At 49.4% G+C, this 18901-nt stretch overlaps 9 protein-coding genes across 9 annotated transcripts; 5 read left to right on the top strand and 4 right to left on the bottom strand.

Moving 5' to 3' along the window:
* The first annotated feature begins 241 nt into the window (after positions 1 to 241).
* Positions 242 to 1717, top strand: BC939DRAFT_446045 (L30e-like protein). Its single transcript, XM_051554893.1, has 2 exons — positions 242 to 265; positions 843 to 1717. The coding sequence occupies exons 1-2, from the start codon at positions 263 to 265 to the stop codon at positions 1617 to 1619; spliced, it is 780 nt and encodes a 259-aa protein (XP_051413913.1). The 5' UTR covers positions 242 to 262; the 3' UTR covers positions 1620 to 1717.
* Positions 1718 to 1798: 81 nt separating this feature from the next.
* On the bottom strand, positions 1799 to 6712 carry BC939DRAFT_106043 (uncharacterized protein). The gene is made up of 3 exons (XM_051549884.1): positions 5991 to 6712; positions 5704 to 5876; positions 1799 to 5616 (listed from the first exon to the last, which is right to left on the bottom strand). Exons 1-3 carry the CDS (start codon positions 6424 to 6426, stop codon positions 1891 to 1893), a joined length of 4335 nt encoding a protein of 1444 aa, XP_051413914.1. The 5' UTR covers positions 6427 to 6712; the 3' UTR covers positions 1799 to 1890.
* Positions 6713 to 7278: 566 nt separating this feature from the next.
* On the bottom strand, positions 7279 to 7999 carry BC939DRAFT_106040 (uncharacterized protein). The gene has a single exon (XM_051549883.1). The coding sequence runs from the start codon at positions 7936 to 7938 to the stop codon at positions 7387 to 7389; it is 552 nt and encodes a 183-aa protein (XP_051413915.1). The 5' UTR covers positions 7939 to 7999; the 3' UTR covers positions 7279 to 7386.
* A 1220-nt stretch (positions 8000 to 9219) lies between these two features.
* Positions 9220 to 10599, bottom strand: BC939DRAFT_446051 (uncharacterized protein). Its single transcript, XM_051554894.1, has 2 exons — positions 10155 to 10599; positions 9220 to 9743 (listed from the first exon to the last, which is right to left on the bottom strand). The coding sequence occupies exons 1-2, from the start codon at positions 10371 to 10373 to the stop codon at positions 9381 to 9383; spliced, it is 582 nt and encodes a 193-aa protein (XP_051413916.1). The 5' UTR covers positions 10374 to 10599; the 3' UTR covers positions 9220 to 9380.
* Positions 10600 to 11621: 1022 nt separating this feature from the next.
* Positions 11622 to 12708, bottom strand: BC939DRAFT_446057 (uncharacterized protein). Its single transcript, XM_051554895.1, has 2 exons — positions 12075 to 12708; positions 11622 to 11961 (listed from the first exon to the last, which is right to left on the bottom strand). The coding sequence occupies exons 1-2, from the start codon at positions 12624 to 12626 to the stop codon at positions 11902 to 11904; spliced, it is 612 nt and encodes a 203-aa protein (XP_051413917.1). The 5' UTR covers positions 12627 to 12708; the 3' UTR covers positions 11622 to 11901.
* A 4-nt stretch (positions 12709 to 12712) lies between these two features.
* On the top strand, positions 12713 to 14901 carry BC939DRAFT_446063 (uncharacterized protein). Its single transcript, XM_051554896.1, is given in 6 exon segments — positions 12713 to 12734; positions 12909 to 13577; positions 13613 to 13808; positions 13886 to 13995; positions 14011 to 14132; positions 14223 to 14901. The coding sequence occupies 5 exon segments, from the start codon at positions 13041 to 13043 to the stop codon at positions 14518 to 14520; spliced, it is 1263 nt and encodes a 420-aa protein (XP_051413918.1). The 5' UTR covers positions 12713 to 12734; positions 12909 to 13040; the 3' UTR covers positions 14521 to 14901.
* An 81-nt stretch (positions 14902 to 14982) lies between these two features.
* Positions 14983 to 16238, top strand: BC939DRAFT_106126 (uncharacterized protein). Its single transcript, XM_051549886.1, has 2 exons — positions 14983 to 15089; positions 15386 to 16238. The coding sequence occupies exons 1-2, from the start codon at positions 15084 to 15086 to the stop codon at positions 15974 to 15976; spliced, it is 597 nt and encodes a 198-aa protein (XP_051413919.1). The 5' UTR covers positions 14983 to 15083; the 3' UTR covers positions 15977 to 16238.
* BC939DRAFT_446069 (uncharacterized protein) lies at positions 15979 to 16910 on the top strand (the record flags this gene model as incomplete). Its single annotated transcript, XM_051554897.1, has 3 exons — positions 15979 to 16326; positions 16366 to 16734; positions 16824 to 16910. Coding segments are annotated over exons 1-3 (555 nt in total), but the record flags the coding sequence as incomplete, so codon positions are not given.
* Positions 16911 to 17299: 389 nt separating this feature from the next.
* Positions 17300 to 18896, top strand: BC939DRAFT_106077 (uncharacterized protein). The gene is made up of 6 exons (XM_051549885.1): positions 17300 to 17485; positions 17565 to 17682; positions 17774 to 17818; positions 17913 to 18042; positions 18134 to 18199; positions 18318 to 18896. Exons 1-6 carry the CDS (start codon positions 17388 to 17390, stop codon positions 18617 to 18619), a joined length of 759 nt encoding a protein of 252 aa, XP_051413921.1. The 5' UTR covers positions 17300 to 17387; the 3' UTR covers positions 18620 to 18896.
* Positions 18897 to 18901: the final 5 nt, after the last annotated feature.

Below are 18901 nucleotides of genomic sequence, written 5' to 3' on the forward strand. Positions count from 1 at the left end.
CGTTAATCTATCCCAAAACCTTGTGCGGACGATAGTGATGGCAATGGTCAATATTCAACCTACAAATTCTTTCTGCATAGACATGCACTATTCCAACAGGTCGTGCTTTGGCTGCCCTGGAACCGAAAAGGTACCCCCCGTAAAAATGTTTAAGGTTTGGGCCAAGTGGCTTGCGCTGTAATCCATCTCCAATGGATGTATAAAAAATTTTCATTCCCCAGAACTGCTTTGATCCTTCTCTTTCCCACTGCAGAATTTCGAAATGGTAACGACTCGGACGCCTATCCCCAGCTTCACCTCAACGGACCAGCCAGAGTGAGCAGGACCAGGACCTCAACCCTCCTTGGATTCAGTCCTCCAGCAATTGGTTCTGTTCATTCCTTTCCACACCTTTCTTTGCACTCCTTGAAGCTGTCGAGCATCCTTTTTGCGATGATCATCCGAATTGGATTCTCGACGAGGGAGGCGACTTGATCCTTGATTCAGTTCGAAGGGTTGAGAAGCATAGCTCCTGGCTTCAGAGTGATTATGACCTGGTGGAGAGTCAAAGATACTCCTTCATCTTGGCTTTGTCATTGCGTTCGGAGTGGTCATTTCCAATGATCATTGTGAATTCCAATGTCGAATGTCAATGGTGATTGATCTCGGCTGACTCTCCTTAGAGCTCTGGAAAGTCTTCAGTCTTGCGGACAATGTCATATCCATGGTCCAATTGCAATTGAACCCATTGATCAGCATTGCCTCCATAAGCGCTGAGATTTTTCCATTCTCAATGACCCGTACCAGACCCATTTTCTAAACATATTCCTTCTATATATTCAATCAACTGTCAACCTGTGCAGGCTCCCGTTAAGAAGTCCAAGGTCGCTCCCGCTCCTTACCCCGTTGCCAAGAAGGGCGCCGCCAAGGCCCCCGTCAACCCCTTGATCGAGAAGACCCCCAAGAACTTTGGTGTTGGTCAGGACATCCAGCCCATCAAGGACCTCTCTCGCTATGTCAAGTGGCCCGAATACGTTCGCCTTCAGCGCCAGCGTAAGATCTTGAACCAGCGTCTCAAGGTTCCCCCAGCTTTGAACCAGTTCACCCAGGTCTTGGACAAGAACACTGCCACCCAGTTGTTCAAGCTCGCCAACAAGTACCGCCCCGAGACTCGCATTGAGAAGAAGGAGCGCTTGACTGCCGCTGCTGCTGCTCAGGCTGAGAAGAACGAGAAGGCTGAGACCAAGAAGCCCTTCGTCGTCAAGTACGGTCTTAACCACATCACCGCTTTGATTGAGGCTAAGAAGGCTTCCCTCGTCGTCATCGCTGACGATGTTGACCCCATTGAGATCGTTGTCTGGTTGCCCGCTCTCTGCCGCAAGATGGGTATCCCATACGCCATTGTCAAGGGCAAGGCCCGTCTCGGAACTGTTGTTCACAAGAAGACCGCCACTGCCTTGGCCTTCACCGAGACTCGCGCCGAGGACAAGCAGGAGCTTGCTTCTTTGATCTCCGCCATCAAGTCCAACTACACCGAGAAGAACGAGACTGCTCGCAAGGCTTGGGGTGGTGGACTCATGGGCTTCAAGTCCAACAACAAGATGACCAAGCGCGCCAACGCCGTCAAGAACTCTCTGTAAACGGTATTCTTTATCATAAGAGATTCAGAAAAGCACTCAAGGAAGAATGAGCGGTCTATTGTTTTGTAAAATAAAGCAATTCTTGCAGTTCTCCTCTATACCCCATACACTTCAAAAGCATTTAAAGCAGAGCTGTTTCCTGATTACTCATGCAATGATTGGATTCATTACAATGCAAAGGTCATAAATGTTTATTCAGCAATCATCAAATATGTATAGAAATTATATTACGTGTGACGATACTATTGAAAACGGAAGTCTTTCATGACGCCTAGACGCCTCCAAGGAGCCATTCAACAACGCGATCTTCATCGTCATCATCCTCCACTTGTGCTGGGACCTGCTCTGCAGGGACAGTGACCCATTGGAGTTGCTTTTGGGATTGGTTCTGCTCGGTTACGGCTGCTGTTGAGGTCGATGTGGAAATATCCTTCTTCTCAGCCTTCTGGATCTCCTCCGAAACCTCAGCACCCTCCAAAAATGAAACAGGTTCGGTCTGAACACCACGCTCGCGGCCCTCGACCATCTTCGCCATAGCTGCATGGAAGATCGTGTCGAGCATTCGCATCGATGCCTCGAAGTTGCCAGCCGCAAACAATTTTTGGCGAATTAGGACCAAATCCGTAGGCGTAAGGGGGATCACCTGCGTGGTCGGGACCGGGGTCGTAGGGGTCTGTGGACGATCCTGTTGCGAACGAAGGTTCTCCTTTGAGTGGCCCTTCTTGAGCGTCTTCTTCTTCGTGCCCGCAGCGATGATTGAGCTCTCTGTGATGATGCTGGCAGCGTCGCCGGCTAAGGCAGCTGCTTTGCCTTTGCGCAACGAGCCCTTCTTGGAGATATCTCCCGATTCACCAGCAGCCAGTCGCGCCAGCCGACGGGCCTCGCGTTCCTTAGCCCTGAGCTGTTGCAAATAGATCCTCCGGTCCTGGCCTTCCTCGTCGTCATTGTCCTCCAGATCCTCAGAGTCCTCGCTCTCATCCTCATCCTCCCCGTTCTGGCCGTCGCCCTCGGACGTAACAGCGGGGGCAAAATATGTGTGTTCGCTGGATGCCAAATCGTGGCTACTAGTCGACGCCTGTTGCACGTCCAGGGATCGAATCAGCTGTTCCCTGATTTGCTCCTGAAGTTTCTCGTCCTCGTCCTCGTCCTCTTCGTCGTCGTCTTGGGTATCATGATTGCCCACCAGGCTCACTGATGAGCCATTGTGAAGCACACTCTTGGCCGACATGAACGACTCGTGCTTCTTGCGTCTACGCTCACCATCCTCGGTGTACTCCTCATCTTCATCATCCTCGTCTTCCTCTTCCTCCTCCTCGTCTTCCTCAGAGTAGTGCCACTTCTCGGGTGGGGCAATGCCATGGGTCATGTCATACTCCTCGTCTTCATCTTCGTCATCAGGTCCAGAGTCCCCGTTCTCAAGACGCATGCTCTGGCGGTGTCGCGCCCTTGAAAGCGCATCCATGGCATCTGCAGCCTCATCGACGAAGATAGAATGGCGGTTGGCAGATGAGGTATTACGTGGGACTGGGGCAACATACGGCACCTTCTCCTCGTCTTCCTCGTCTTCCTCGTCCTGCTCGTCTTGCTCATCTTGCTCGTCTTGTTCATCCACAGTTGGTTTATTGTCTCCGTAGATGTGGAATTGACGGTTGGTAGCGCCGTTCATGGAGACGACGCTCGATCGCTTCCTGGTCGAAGAAACCTGTCCATCCTCATGTTCCTGCTCCTGCTCCTGGTTCGTCGCGTCACCGACCTTGAACTGATTGTTTTGTTGTTTGGCAGCCACAGCTGCGGCCGTCAGAGTTCTCGTGGTCGCAGAGGGCAGACGATTTTTCAGGGTGTCCATCTCTGGCGAGGTAGCGGGCGAGTCCATAACGTCCCTGTCAACCTCAGAATCACTCGTGAACGACGCAGCCGGTGCCTTGGCTGAATTTGCAGACGCAGAAGCGGGTGCTTTACTGCTTGCTGCTGCCAGTCTTGAAGCCTCGATCTTTTGCGCAAGAGCCGAGGGCGAAGCACCCGTGTTCTTCAAACCGTGCGTCGCGATCTCTGTAGAATTGATACTCGAGCTAGAGGAGGACGATAGGTCTGCAAGACTCGAGCGCACCGAGGAATTGCGATCCTGCTGATAGAACGGATTGGCTCGGATGGTACCCTCCAGCGATATGCGATTTGGATGATTCTGCAAATGATCCTGAGATTTGAATCCATGCGTTGGTTGCTGGGTCGTCTTTGAAAGTCGCTCCTGTATATACGACACTTTACCGTGCATGATCAAGCTGGTGCTGCTGCCTGAGGGACTGACATTCGCGCCAGAAGAGGAGATCGAGTACGACAATGGCGAGGGCGAAATGATACCGCCAGGGGTTGATGGCGCTGCTTGTCCATCCATAGGATTGTTGCGGTAATGGTGCTGAGGCGACTGAAGGGGTGACCGTGGACGAGAGGGGATGGGGCGTGGAGAACTGGAGCGGGGGGAGTTGGGTCTTGGGGAAAGAGGACGAGGAAGACCGGCCTCGATTCCTGAGCGTTGGGTAGAGTCGTAACTGTTGTTGGTGTTAATGGTGAACGATGCCTTAGTGGGCGAGGCGACATCTTGGCCCAGAGAAGCGTTGCGCGATGGGATGGGGATACCGTTGTTGCCGCTCTCGGGGCTCATGGGTCGAGAGGACTGCACAGGTGAGTGAGGAGTCGGGCTGCTGGGGTACTGCATGGGGGCTGGGCTGGTTGGTTGCGGGATGCCTGCATTCCTGCTTAAAGACGAGGGGGGGGTGTTGGTCGATGTGCTCATACCGCGGTTATTAGTATCGGGAGGCATTGGGAATCCAGAGTTAGCGACATAGTTCGCACGTGAGTCCTGGGAAAGAACCCTGCTTGGTGCCACAGCCATGGGCTGCTGCTGCTGCTGCTGCTGCTGCTGCAGAGCAGCGTCGTAGGCGCTTAGAGATGGTCCTTGGCGCTCCAAATGATGAGATGCTGGTGGAGTTGGCGTTGAGGGTGTCATTGATGTCTGACCCGAATGTCCGCTGTAAACACTACCGTTTGTCGACTCTGACGCACCGCCTGTAATAGTAAAGCTTCGGATAGAGGTGGGTGAGCTGGCAGCATTGCTGTTGTTGCTATCCATTGATGTCCGTTGGATAGAATTACGACCCAGACGGCCCATAAAGCTCTTAATTGGATTTTCCTTCTTCATGCTGCCGGTCTCTGAGGTAGGAGTCATCGGCGGCTCATTCTGAACAACCTGTTCTGAGTATGATGTCTTGGGGGACGAATTGCTCAAGAATTGTGCCAATTCATTCGTGGCCTGCACAGTCGTCTTTGAGCTGCCATCGCCTTGTCGGACCCCAGAGAGCGAAACAGGGCTGCGGGATGTAACAGGCGAGAGAGGTGCCATGGTCGAGCCGCCAGCGGTAGACAATGTGAGCTGCGATTCAGCTGTTGATGTTGAGCCTCGTACATCTTCCATCTTGTCCTGTTGGTTCGTTTTCCTGGCACTACTATCTGCAATGCCGAGGCCATAGTATTCTGGCGGCTGACTGCTTGGTTGTTGTGCTTGCTGTTGTGGCAGCGAGGTGACTGGCGGTTCTGTTGTCGAGGTAGACTGCTGACCTTGCTTTCTGACGATGGGCTGAGAGACGCCAATGTTGGCAGGGATAGTGGGTACACTTGGTGTTGCTGGGACATAGGGAGGAGGGGCGTGGAGATCCGTTGTCGAGGCGCCATGGTTATTTTTCCGGGACGAAGGACCGTTACTGCTGTTGTTTGCTCCCGTTATATTGCTAGGTCGACGACCATGGGATTTGCCTTCTCTTCCCCCGAGTACAGAAGCGGCACGAGATGAAGACCGGGTCGCGACGTTGCCTCCTGGTCCTGCAGCCTTGCGGTGGACTTCGATCGTACGGAGACGGTTGGGTGTGAGCGACACCTTCATGGTCTCTCCAGAACTGAACAGCATCTCAAAGTCATTCTTCTTTTTCATCTTGCTCTCCTCATCCTAAGACAGGACAAAACAGTGATCAGAGACAAATACTATTTGAAGAGCAATAAACCTGGCATTTTTTTCGAGATAAAGTATGCGTACTGGAGGCATGTCCCAGTCTCCAAACTGAGGACGATTAGGATCGATAGGGATGTCATCCTCATCCACGTCCGTGGGTAGCTGAACATCCAGTTTTGGCTTGTCTGCATTTCCTAGTCGCAGCTGCTTTCCCCAGCTTCCCGATCGTTTAACAGTTGCAGGCGTCGATTCCTCAGCTATTTGAAAGCGACATTTATAATGTTAATTTCGTCGCTCATGCACCAGCAATTTGATTTAGATGCTGTCGACATGCATGTAAAAATAACACAGGGAATGCCCCTCCGGCTTACGTTTAGAGCCCGTTCCTGGCATGATGAGCGAGTTGCGGAAACGTTTCTGGAGCTGGTTCTTCAAGATCATGGTCTCGAAGGTGCTTTCGATCTGCCGGTCCTCCTGCAAAGCGACATAGACCTCACGAACGGTGACCATGTCCGCATGATCCTGCCGATCTGCAATGGTCGAGGCAACCTGGAGCACGTACTCGGCCACATGTTCCAGTACGGCTGTGACATAGATGGCAATCAATGTGGGAACCACTATTGCGTTGTTGGGATTTCCGGCGGGTGAACCTAGGCGCTCGCCCAGTTTGCTGTAGTACTGGCATTTGGCGCGGAACTGCTCAAACACCTGTTCGACGCGAGTTTCGTCCGAATCTGCATTGAACATAGCAGAGGTGCCAGATTGACCCGAGCTGCCCATGTGATTGCTGGTATCTTTGCCTCCCATGTCGATATAGCTCTTGGCCTCTAGTTCTGCCTCGACAATGGCATTCTTGCCGAGCGCTGTAGGGAATGTTTGGTAGACAGAAGCCTTGATGCGGCTGGTCTCAAGTCCCTTGGCGGTATCGATCAGAATGAAAAGGAGCTCGTCCAAGAACGCATTCAGAGCCTGAAGACCGTCGTTTGAGATAACATATGGGGATGCATCTGCCAGGATCGCATTGGCGAATTTTTGGGCGATGTAGCGCACCTCTGTTGCGAAGTTATGGATGAGCTGGCGTCAATAATGTGTGGGATTTGGCATAACATAAACGCGTCCGAGTCACGTTCAATAAGAAAAGGCGGTAGTTCCCGGAGAATTTTCTTTACCTTTGCGCTTTTCTGACATTGGTCAAGTCCGCTTCGTATGACTGTTGACTGAGGCGGTCGCTGGAGGGGTATGGTAATCGATGTGGAGGAATGGTTGCACCAATTGTTTGCTCACGCAATAACAAAGAAAGAGAGAAGCAGCCTAAAAACAGACATGTCACACAAAGTATATTGCAAAGAATAGAGCGATCTGGTTAATGTCAATGATTGAGGAGCGTGGACAAGGGCGTGTTCCTCTTTTCTGGCAAGTGTTCACGGGGATGAGGAGCAAGAGTGTATCGATGGGCAAAGGCCATGGTCGTTATCATTCATTCATCCGCCCATCTCTGAAGAGAGTTTCGGCGGAGCCTTTTTCCGGGTGTGGGGAAGGGGAAGTGAGATGATTGGTGATGGCGTAGTGGTAACTGAACCGCTTCCTGCTTTGTAAGGATAGGACTATAGCTCCTGTCTGTGTGCTCATAGGCGAAGAAGGGAGGGAGAGAGGGAGCGAGGGAGGGAGGGAGGGAGGAAAGATACAAGGCAACGTTGAGTAGAGAAGGGGGGAGGACCAACAAGGCTGACTAGCCAAGGGCCTCCACTCAAAGAAAAAGAGCACAGTTCAGAGACAGACAGCTGGTTCCAAGACCCGATATCCATTGTCCAGTAGGACTGCCCGCAGTCTTCTTGGCTTCCCAAAAAAAAGCTCCGAGGGATAATGGGCACCTCTATGCAAAGTGCGTCTAACGACTGAGGCATTGAGGATGTGGAATTCGTCGTGCTGACGATGGGTCCGTTGAGAGAGAGTTGTTGCAGTGGGGGTTTGCTGTCGCGTGTGAGATGCCTCAACGTTACCTGAGACACTTTGAAGCAGAGACCAGCAAAGTATTAATGTTAAATGAAAAAGGGAGGCGTGCTGTAGAGCAAATGAAGACAAGGAGACAAGGGGGCGGGAGGGAAGGAGGGAGAGGGTGTGAATGAGTCGTTGCGTGTGTGTCGTGAGGGCGTCGTGTCCACTCGCTCCGAGTCCACTCGGGAGAAAGAAGGGGAATGGAGGAATGAGAGATGGGCGATGGGAGGAGGAGCGGGTGTCGAGATGACAAAAGAAAAGAGAGAGGGAATACGAGGAAGGAGGGATAAAACGTGGTAGAGCTGGCTGTTGTGTGCTCGGCATACATTCAAGGTTACAAACACCTCTTCATAAACAGATGGGAAAAGAAAAAAGAAAAAACTTGCACAAAGCAACTTTGCCAGCGAACTTCTTGTTACTGTTGCTATTATATGGTACACTACTTACTGTGTCAGTAAACATCAAGTGAGAGCCATGGTCTGCAAAGGACCAGAGATGAACTTGAGAGCCGCATGCAAACACAACACACACGCCAACTATATTGCTTGTATGGTGCAGCATGGGGTTGTAAGGATTTGCATAATGAGCTGTCGATTCTCCCCTGGCAAAGGCTCATAAGGACGATGGTTTGTCTTTCTTTTGAACGGTCAATTCCGGAGAGCACTTCACGAGCGAGGGGTTTTTTTTGCCGCCAGTGTATAATCTCATCCTTCTTTCTCGCTGCATCTTAGTCCCTGTTCTCACGCGCCTGGAATTCCCTTGTATTCGTGGTCACTGCCTGCAAGACAAGGCCACTTGAAAGGCGTCTATTTGCAGCATCGACCTGCTCCTGAACTGCTTGTATGTGGACAATGATGTCCCGTCCACATGTTCAAACATCGATCCTTTACCCCTCTTCTGTACGTCTTTGCGTTTCAAATTCATAATAAAGAATGGGTAAGCGATCGGGAGGTCAGTGCCCAGGGTAACGGTTGGAAATACATCTCTAACATAATGTGCTCCCCGCACATGCATGCAGGAACTCAAGAGAAAAAAAAGCGTTCGCATTAATGGTATTGAAGGAGGGGTTTTTAGACCTGGCTAGCCCCAGCAATGTGTCAGCCATCCATAGAGTGCGCACTGGTCCACGAACAAAAGTTTCCACCTACATCTTTCAGGTCAAATAAGAAAAGAGGCATAGAGAGCCTTAGACCTATGGACAGTGACAGTTGACCCCGATGGAGTAGATCATCGCTGGACATGAATAAGGTACTCTTTCATCCAGACTTGAAAAACTCACTTTTTAAAAAGTCTTTAGCTCTACGGAAAAGTAGTGTTGGTACCAAACAAGTTTCGTTGGGATGTCGGACAAGAGCGACCAAATATTTAATGCCAGCACATGGATCGTGTGGCTCACCAGGATCTTCCATGCAGGTCTAAATTCATGGTTCGGCAATACCCTGCAGACTGAAGCAACGACATCCGACTGTTTTCTAGCTACGCGATCGGACATAGCAAAAGGTCAGTGGTTACTCTGCGTGTGCTTACGTGACAGCAGTAGTTAAACAGACCTCAAGAACAGTGATTATCGTTCATTTATCGCCGAGCGGCCCATGGAACACAGTTGTTTTTGAACATTAAAAATGAAGCAATTTGTATTTATTTTTATGAACGAACAAATAAAAGTGTAGGCGATAATGAAAGAGATCTACTAATGGTACAAGCAAATGCCAGGGAATAAAACAGAAACGACTAGCTGAATATGGGAGTCAAATATACAAAGGCATTTAGTGAGCCATGATGGGAATCTTGGACGAAGGTGGTGAGGGAGTCGCACTTGGGGTTATGATCTGTGTCTTTGTCAATGGGCTCGTAATAGGGACGGCGCGCGAGACCCGGACTGTGCGGTTGGGAGGAGAGGGTGGAGGTGAGATGCGAACAGCGTGGGAAGGCCGACCAAGAGGTTTTGGCTGGAAACCCTGAGTGTCGGGCCTCAACGGAACCTTGCCACGCGAGGCATCGTAGATCGTGTTGATGGTGCCGTGGTCACCGAGGCGGAACGAGACCGAGAATGGCTCAATCCAAAGGACGAGATCCTTTGGAATATAGCCAGCAAGGGTCTCCAGTGGTAGATCGCTCTTTTTGGCGGCCTATCAGAGAACAATCCAGACAGTACCAGAAAGGAAATTAGGACAATCGTTAGCGGCAGACTACAGACAGTCCAATTGACCAAGGTTCCTTCGTCATAGTCGCCCGGCGCTGTCAGGGCTCCAAGGGTGCAAGGGGAGCAACAGCGTTACTGATGTTCTCATTCACACTGACAGCTAAAAGTAGACCAGGTAGGCAACAACTCGCATGTTACCCCGCGAAATACAAAGGAGGGAGTACAAAATAAGATGTGTGTGTGGAGGAGTGGGCAAACTCACGCAGACAAAGTGAATGAGCAGAAAAGCACACACATTCAGGAAGCAAATGAAGAGGAAAAGGCGAGCGGAGTGGGGTATGTTGTGCAAAGCCAATTGAAGGAAGGGGATTGCTTTCGAGACAGGCATTGTTCTTACCTCACACAACAGTGGATCGACTTTGCCACCAAAAGAAGTGATGGCTCTGTATCCGTTGCCGTAGTGCGGCCTTTGAGGGTCCCAATGGTCAGTGTATTTTTCTTGCATCAATGCAACGACTTGCCTCTTGAAGGCTTCGACGATCTGAGGGGTGCAAGAGGAGGAACTGGCAACGTAGCGGCAGAGAAAATCAGTGGCACAGGAGATCTCGAGAAGCATGTCGGCCAGTGGATGAGCGGATGATGGTAGACTGTTTGGGAGAAGAACGTGGTTGAAAGTGTATCCGTAAATGGAGATGGGGGAAGGAGGGGCCAGCTTGAGCTGCTTTGAAGGAAGGGTGTGAGATGTAGAGTGTAGGAGTGTGAAGTGAAGTGAAAGGGAAGCGTGAAGGACAAAGTGGGGTAATGGGAAACCGAAAACAAGGCACAGCGCTCATTGGTTCAGCTTAGAGTGTAAATTTAGAGTCCTGTCCGTCCCGCACAAATATAAATGCAAATGTTGAATGCATACTTCAAACGCATAATTGTTTCCCCTCTAGTGTGGTTGATTCATAGTTTACCAGCAGCAGTAGCAGACTTATCCTCCGCTCTAGGTACTATGTTTGTGGACACGCATGCGGTAATGTGGTAAACGACTCGCGTGGTGCGGTATCGCTTTCTCTGAGGACAGGTGCCTTGTTGGTCCGTTTTCTCGAAGGTGCAGGTTTCTTGCGAAGGCAATGACATGCCTTTGGCTGTGTTGTTACGCAATACGATGCCTGTCCATCCCGTTCATTTTGACAGCAGGCACATAGGATCTCACGTGTGCTGTTGAGTGACCTTAATGACCTTAATGACCTTATGCCTGACAGCCTTGAATAGAGCCGGTCCACGAACCCGGCATGAAACTGTAGCATGAATCAGAGGATTTATTCAGGCAGCAATGCAGCTCAGACGCTCGTCCTGGGTTCGTACTTCGCTGTGATGAAATTCCAATCACCATACTTTTTATTGCGCCACATACAAAGACGAAACGAGCAGTAATAGATATCCAGTGTCTTGAATGATTGTCGTAACGCCTCTGTTTCTGTCTGGGAGCAGTCTACCATGAATTTGGACGCGTTCAAGCCACAGTGGCCCTTGACCCATTTCAGTCAGGTCCTAAGAGTATTACTAAGGAAAAAGTGTTAAGGGCACTGACAGTCAAGGAGCAACGAGAGTAATGTAATAGAGAGAGATGAATCTTTTGGTGAGTAGGGAAGCAGGGCGCAGAAACAAGAGCCGACAGGGCAACTAACATTGATTCAGAATTGCAAACCATGAAGGCAATTGGTATGCCAATATTCGCTGCTCGATCTCGGACAAGGAGAGTGAAAAGGTATGCAGATGGGAACACTTTCTCGTTATCTGGATCAGGCAGCAATGATCTGACGGCCTTGTGCGTCGAATCCATGCAGACGATGCCATGGTGACTTGACATAACCTTGAGGGTGGTACATGAAGATAATAGAGCTTGGTCCTTAGTAGAAAGGCGCGGAGGAATTTCAACAAAGCATAAACTTAACCAAGAACTCACTTCCAACTGGAACTCGGTGGACCAAGCAAAAAAGTAATTGTTTGTAATCCCGCACACGTTATCAACAAAATGGCCTTTTCCACCCTCCTTCTCGATTTGCTCCATCCAGAGCTTCACGCTTGTAGTGGGGTTGATTGACTTACAGACCCACTTGTCCTTGCGCGGTACACAGCAGAACGCACATCATTGTACTTCATGTAGTACAAAGGAGCAGCAGGGCCTTTAATTTTTCGGGATCTTTGCTACAATTCAGGCAAGAAGAGAGTTGTCAGCACTGAATGTTTGAACCCAAGAACAATGAAAAATATTGTAACAGAATGCAGCTGTGCCTCTTACATGCATAATTGACTTTTTGTTGGGACGCAGCAATGCCTTTATTGCTGCCCATTTCATACCGCTGCGAGCCTGCTTTGCGGTCCAAGTTCGTTCGTTTCTGCCCAAAGGAATCCTCGATCTTGCTGAGCCAGAATCGTCATGAGAATGCCTCCATTTGTACGAGACATTCACTACCTCTTTACCGACTGGTTTTGTCAGCCTGATCTCGACAGAACAGGCTGCACCAACAGAGTCGCGGGTGATAGTCAGTTTTGTTGGTCTTTTGTGCCTTCTGCAACTGAAACGAAAGCTCCAATCATTCCGTTTTGGTGCGCCAACTGAGCCTCCATAACCCACAGGTCTAAAAGTCGGGAGTTGACTGTCAGGGCTACCCTTCAAGAGACCGTGATTACACCCTCCTTCAGTGCGATGCACAAATTGAATCGCGGTTCGCTCCCGATGCCAGAAGGTCTTAAAATCGTCAGCAGACAATGCCGCTTTCCAAATTTCGTTCTCATGTGAAATCACGTTTGGCGTGTATAGTGTGGTGGGATCGAAGTCGCTAGGATCGAGTAAGATGTCCTTGACTCTGAGACCGGACATGAGAAGAGAATAAAGTGAGAGAGGAATGGAATAAAACAAGCTTGATTTTTTTAAATTGATTTCAGACGTCTTTGCTCTCTGGTGACTTGACTTCTCCCAGCTCAGCAGGTAAGGGAATGATTCCTAGCTTTCCTCACTTTTCAGCCCTAAACTAAACTCTGGGAATGTTTATGGTCAGGTCCAAATGACCGTTCTCTGTCCAAAGGACGCATTCAATTTATTTTATAGGACAAAGCCGTACATCAACCTTAACTCCTCTTTTTGCATTTCAAACTTCAATAGACTTTGGTGATTTCCCACTTTCAACCCTCTTTCTCTTTCAACTCTTCACTGCCCTGATTCAATTACTTCATTCCAGCAAACACACTACACAATCGACCACGACTCTTCCCTCGCACTACTCGACTTCACGGGATGGGTTTGAAGGGTTGGTTCCCCTTCATTTGCAAGAAGGGATACGAGCCCACAGTCATTCAGCAATCAGGAACAACAACAACCTCAACCACATCCACCAAGAGGATCGATTTGCTCTCGCGGTTCTCGGTCATTCGTACCGCCTATACACAAAACTCTGTAGAAAAGGCCCATGCGATCCTGGAAAAGGATATTGAGCAGTTCGGCTCCAAGGATACTGTTATTGTCTATGTGGATGGAGCCCAGGCACAAGAGAAAGAACACACCGCACAGGCTCGACAGAAGACCCGAGAGAAGGCGGCAAGCCGTTGCAAAGAGACCTTGGACTTTCTTCAAGACAGGATCAACCGCAATTTAAAAGTCCGGAAACGACACTTCACAGATGTGAAGACAAATATGGTATCAACATTCTACTGGTCCCTGCCCATCCGAGCGTCCTTTGTGGAGTATATGACCCAAGCGGGATGGAAGGTACAGACCTGTGAGACTGAGGCCGACGTCGCGATCGCTCGGGACTGCGAACCAGGTGACATTGTTGTTTCTGCAGATAGCGACATGATGGCCTACCCCAGTATCTAACCTTATGGCGTCCTATCGCCAGGAACTTGATCTTGGTATACAATCTGAAGGACGTCCGTCGCACTCTCGACTTCTCAGAGGCCCAACTCACAGCCCTTGCAGTTGTATCTGGCAACGATTACGGCAAGAGCATCTACTCGCTTGGTGCAGCTACCAATTACTCTGTGATCAAAGCCATCCGAGACAAAGGTATTTTATATTGGTGTGTGTGACAGAGTTAGACTTTGACCTTTAACTAACTAAATATTGTTTGCCGCTCTTTTTAGACACCCTGGGTACAGTAGCCGAGTATCTGAACGATCCCAAGGTTGCATCCAAGAATGCTGCTGTCCGTAACAACGAGGAAAAGACATTTGAAGTGGCCATCAAAGTTTTCGTATATCTCAAGTAGACTCCTGTCACCAGCAGTCCCCCCTCTGTTGGAAGCCCAGCCTACGGCGATCTTCACAGACGGTTTTTGGATCTTTGTGCCCTGTATAGGCAACAAAAGGAAAACGGCCCTTCACAAACGAGGTAAATTGTTTTGGTCTTTTTTTTGAGCAATGGCTTTGCATTCACTCCTTCATTCATCTCATCTCTGCCTTATTTTTTTGATGTTTATAGTCCTCCCGAGGTGCCCATTATACGACTGCACCACTCTCATGCGGCGATCAGGTTCAAGACTGTGGAGTCGCCTGCTGTGCTGAAACGTGTCTCTGGTCACTTGGGATCATTGCCATCACAAGAGCTTCAGTCAGATGTGCAGGACCAGTCAACTGTCTCCTCAACGTCGTCTCAGCAACTAGAGAGACACCCACCATTAGCGAGGGCAAATATCCCAAAAAAATCGTCAAAGGTACTCCTTCAAGATGAGGACAGGATCAACCCAGCGCCCACCGCCAGACAAGATGAAGGTTTATAAGTTTAAACCATACAAGGAATGGACCGACTCTCCTGAAGACTCAACCCTGGACAGTAAAGCCAAACCCAAGGTCAAGTCCAAGCCCAAGTTCAAGATCAAGACCCTCGCTACCTCGACTGCAAATACCAGGAAGCTGGCAGTCATGCGCCACTTGGCTTACCATCATCCCACCTCGTCCCTTAAAGTTGGTACTCTGGCCGCGAACGTCAAGCGAGCAGTACCAAACAATGGTGTTCTCCAGCAAGAGGTCATACATTGCATCCGAGATCTGGTGCAGGAAGCAGCCCGAGTAAAGTGGAAAGGCCAGCAAGTGATCGGAAAGTTTGTCGACCACATCAACAAGCATGGACTAGGACCCATTGATCGTCAATTTATGGATCTGTTCTGTCCTCGAGTATCCATGAATGATGTCAAGGATGAGGAGAATGAAGAGACGGAGGAGGAGGAGGATGGGGACAGCGAGGACGATTTGGACGACAAGCCAAAGGGTGGCAGAGGCTCTGCTCAGTCCTCTTTCCTGTTGAGTTTCCTGACATCCATATACTCTGGAAACCGCCCAAGAAATGCTGGTACTGGCTCGACAGTCAATGAATTTATTGATTGACTCATTCATCTCCAGCTGTACACACCACCACCACCGGCATCTGATGGCTGCAAGCACAAAGCAGTCTTTACACCATCGGAACTGGTAGCATCCGTCTCCACCCAACTCAGGGTCGAACTCAAGAAGATGTACAAGAACGGATCCTGCGATCTGTACAAAAAGGTAAGGGTTGCAAACTGCTAGTCAGTTCAATATGCATCAAGCCAACAGCAAACAAAGGTAATTATTCTTACTTATTATTTTCTATCTCTTGGATTGTAGCTCATGGCAAGAAAGGAAAAGGGTCTCTTGGGTTCCGACGTTGATGTGGAGATTCAGGGGGAAGTATCTGCTGTTGAGAACTTCCTTGCCCTTAACAGAATCAGTCCAAACCCTCGAAGGATCATTCCCATAACAAGTTCAAGGCAACCGTTTGTGTGTTTTACGGAGCGTAACCTTGTTGGGTTCTTTTTCAGTCGTGGAGGGGTTCTGAGAGCTCAGGTTCAGGAACTGGTCGGTACCATCTGCACTTCTATTGCAGATGCCCAGGAGCATATAGGCAATATGGAACCTGGGATTCTCATCAAAAAATTCCTGGCTGATATTGGTCTCAAGGGCCTGACCAGTCGCCAGCGGCGAAAAGCAGGGCATCGTGGGGCAATCGAGTTGCTAGACCTTGAGGAACTCGAGACCGATCTTCATATGTTGGACAGCAAGGACTTCCGACCGGAACTTATCTCACCAAGAAGTATGTCCCAAGGGGGACAGTGCGGACCGATGGCTTCCATCTACAGCAATTATGTTTTAAGCGCAGAGAGCTTCTGTCAGTCAAGTGGAAACGGCTTCCTCAAGATCGATTGCCACGACGATTGACTACGACACTCCATGGAACCGGCGACCACCTGACTGAAATTCGAAACGTCCTTGGAAGCAAGGAGGACATAGCACAACTTTGGCCAGATGTCGATCCCCGTGACATCAAGACACTCACCCTCGATGCCGGTCAGGCTTTTGTAGTAGGCGCCTACGCACATCTACCACAATCAAGCAAAGGCAAGGATCCAGTGCTTGGTGCTGTATCAACCTTTGAGGCCCCGTCCACCATTGCGTCTCCTACAACACCAATGGCACCACCGCCAGTGCAGGACTCGACACAATCACCATCTTCAGCGGCACACCACAACAAGACGCCTCATCATAATCTTGCCGTAAACCAAAAGGCGGTAATGCAGCCCACATTTCGATACCGGTGATGGCTCCAGGAAGCGAGTAAGGTGGTTCCTGAGGGCCAACCACAGTCTATTGAGCAAATCGAGTCCCAACTTCCTCCTCTTCGAGGTCCAGAGGCTAGTGTAACCAACTATGTCGCAAGACTGGAACAAGTTGAGGACCAACTGATGGAGTTTTACAATGGGAACAACAATCGATTCAAGAAAAACACGTGGGACATGGAGCGTGCCAAACACATCGAATACCAGGCCATTGCCAACAGTTTACTCAAGATCGTTGGTGGGAGCATTGGCGAACGTTGCAAGAGTCCAGTATTGATTGGTGTGGGCCTGGGTGATTTCAGAAGCTCGAAGCGGCTATCATCTCTGCATGGGACGTTTTTGTCTTACTTCATCCCTCTGGTAGGCAACGTATTTATTTTTATCATCTATAACACCTTCAAAAAACCGACCGCAAATGAGTAACATTTTTTTCTTAATTTTATACATAGGCGCGCTCCCTCGGATACGTTGTTGTTGGTATTGAAGAGTACTATACTTCAAAAAAATGCCCGAACTGTGAGGAGTTTGTGGCCCAGGTGACCATACGCCAGCTCTTCTGCCCCCACTGTGGCAAGTATTATCACAGAGATGTTATGGCGGCGCAAAACATGTCCAATATCGTCCAAGGGCACCTTTTGGAGCAGAAAAGACCTCTCTACTTGCAGCCCAAAACAGCAGATGGAAGGTATCCCTGGATCGAACCATCGACATCCGATCAAGGGGCAGTTGATGGAACCAGCAAGTCCACTGGAAGCACGAGTGCTCGCAAGAAACGATCGTCTCCCGCAACCCCAACATCAAGGAAACGTCCTACCAAGATGGCTAAAGAACTTTAATTTTTGTGTGTCAGGTCACACACACCCAAATGCCGATAATAGCAACGATTTTTACGATTTAGATGACGTAATTGTAGATTTCATAGTGCTATAGTCTCAAAGAAAAGGGGTCTCATTGTCCTCTTGACCAGGAGTAACACGCTCTCTCTCACCTTTCTTTTGCACATCACTCACAACATGCGCATCGCAGTATTGCTATCCTTTATTCTAGCCTCTCTTTATGAGGTGTCTGCAGTCGAAAACACGAGTCCATTCCTAGCATGGTCGCCTCGCAAGTAACGTCATCGAATCGCTTCGTGAACCAGTACCGACTAGCACTGGAAACTGAATCTGCTTCGTGCACATATTGAATAGGTTCGCCGTCAGCCAGGGATTGAACAAGCAGCTTATCTCGGTTGAGAATCTTCGGCAGGGCGTATACAATTTTGTGGATTGCTCGCACAAGGCGATCCTAGTTGTTGATGAGCCCGAGGTGCGTTCGTTACCGAGAACCTCTTCTCAGTTTAAGTGCGATTTGTGGACGGAGGCTTTAGCGACTAACAGTGGATGTTATCTTATTTCAGCTGCATGCTTCTGACCTAGGACAGAGAGGAAGAGATGGGCTAAAGGTATGTACGATGCGAAGGAATAGCGGATATCCATTCGAAGCCTTGCAGGACATTTGCTAACGTATTTGAACTATGGTGCCTCTTTGCTTTATAGAACCAGGTCCAAGGAGCCGCAAGTTCTCTTCAAATCCCTTTCGTGGAGGGTGGTGTTGATCTTGAGAAGTTAGCGGAACGTCTCTCTCAGAAATGTCACACGTCGTTTATTGATACTAGTGTGGTCGAGGGTACGCGCATTTTTTCAGACGGATCAGCATGAGTTGCGAATAGGAACAGTGTCCATTAACTCAATACCATGTCCAATATTCACGCGAATAGTGAGCTCCGTTCATGACCCTTCTGTCTTCTACCAGAGTTTGACATCCGATTCCAAGTTTGAGAATGGTATTATGAAAAGCCTGTCTCTCGTAGGCATTGCATTCATTCGTACCCGCAATTGCTGCTGCATCAAGTGACCTTCAGGCTAATATGACTACCCTTTCTTTTCTTGATGGCAACGCAGACAATGCTCTAGAACGCACCATCAAGGAGATCCGCATCAACTTTCAGGACAACTTCTTGGTCCTGTACTCATCTAGTCACACCAAGGTCTTCCCCTCGAAGCGTCAGCTGCATGCCCGACAACTGCCAGGGGAGCCAACACCCACAAAACAGGCCGGAATTTTCCACCAATACACGTTTTTCTCACAGGGCATCTTTATGGGCTTGTTGATCATGGTGATCGTCATTCCTATCGCTATCATGGGAGTTTTCTGGAACCTCAGCGTGCAGCAACCACAGCGCTTTGAGAAGAAGCAAAACTAGATATTATCTTCTATGCAGTCCTGCACGCGAAACCAGATACCATTACTTCGATAGCACCTTCCTCTTCTCAGTCCTTGTGATCAACAAGCAGGCCCATGAGCCATATTCACTATAAATGCCTAGATGAGTCGATGCTAGTTCAAGGGCCAAATTGCACCTCATTGACGCTGCAGAACAACATGTACTGTGTGCTTTATGCAGCCGGGTACCGCATTTTTCTCGAATACCCTTAATTAGTCATTTCATAACCTTTAAGCTGTCCAGGGAGTAATCCTGATTGGC

The sequence above is a fragment of the Gamsiella multidivaricata genome (assembly GCF_025024155.1).
Source record: "Gamsiella multidivaricata strain RSA 2152 chromosome Unknown BC939scaffold_20, whole genome shotgun sequence".
Classification (NCBI taxonomy): domain Eukaryota; kingdom Fungi; phylum Mortierellomycota; class Mortierellomycetes; order Mortierellales; family Mortierellaceae; genus Gamsiella; species Gamsiella multidivaricata.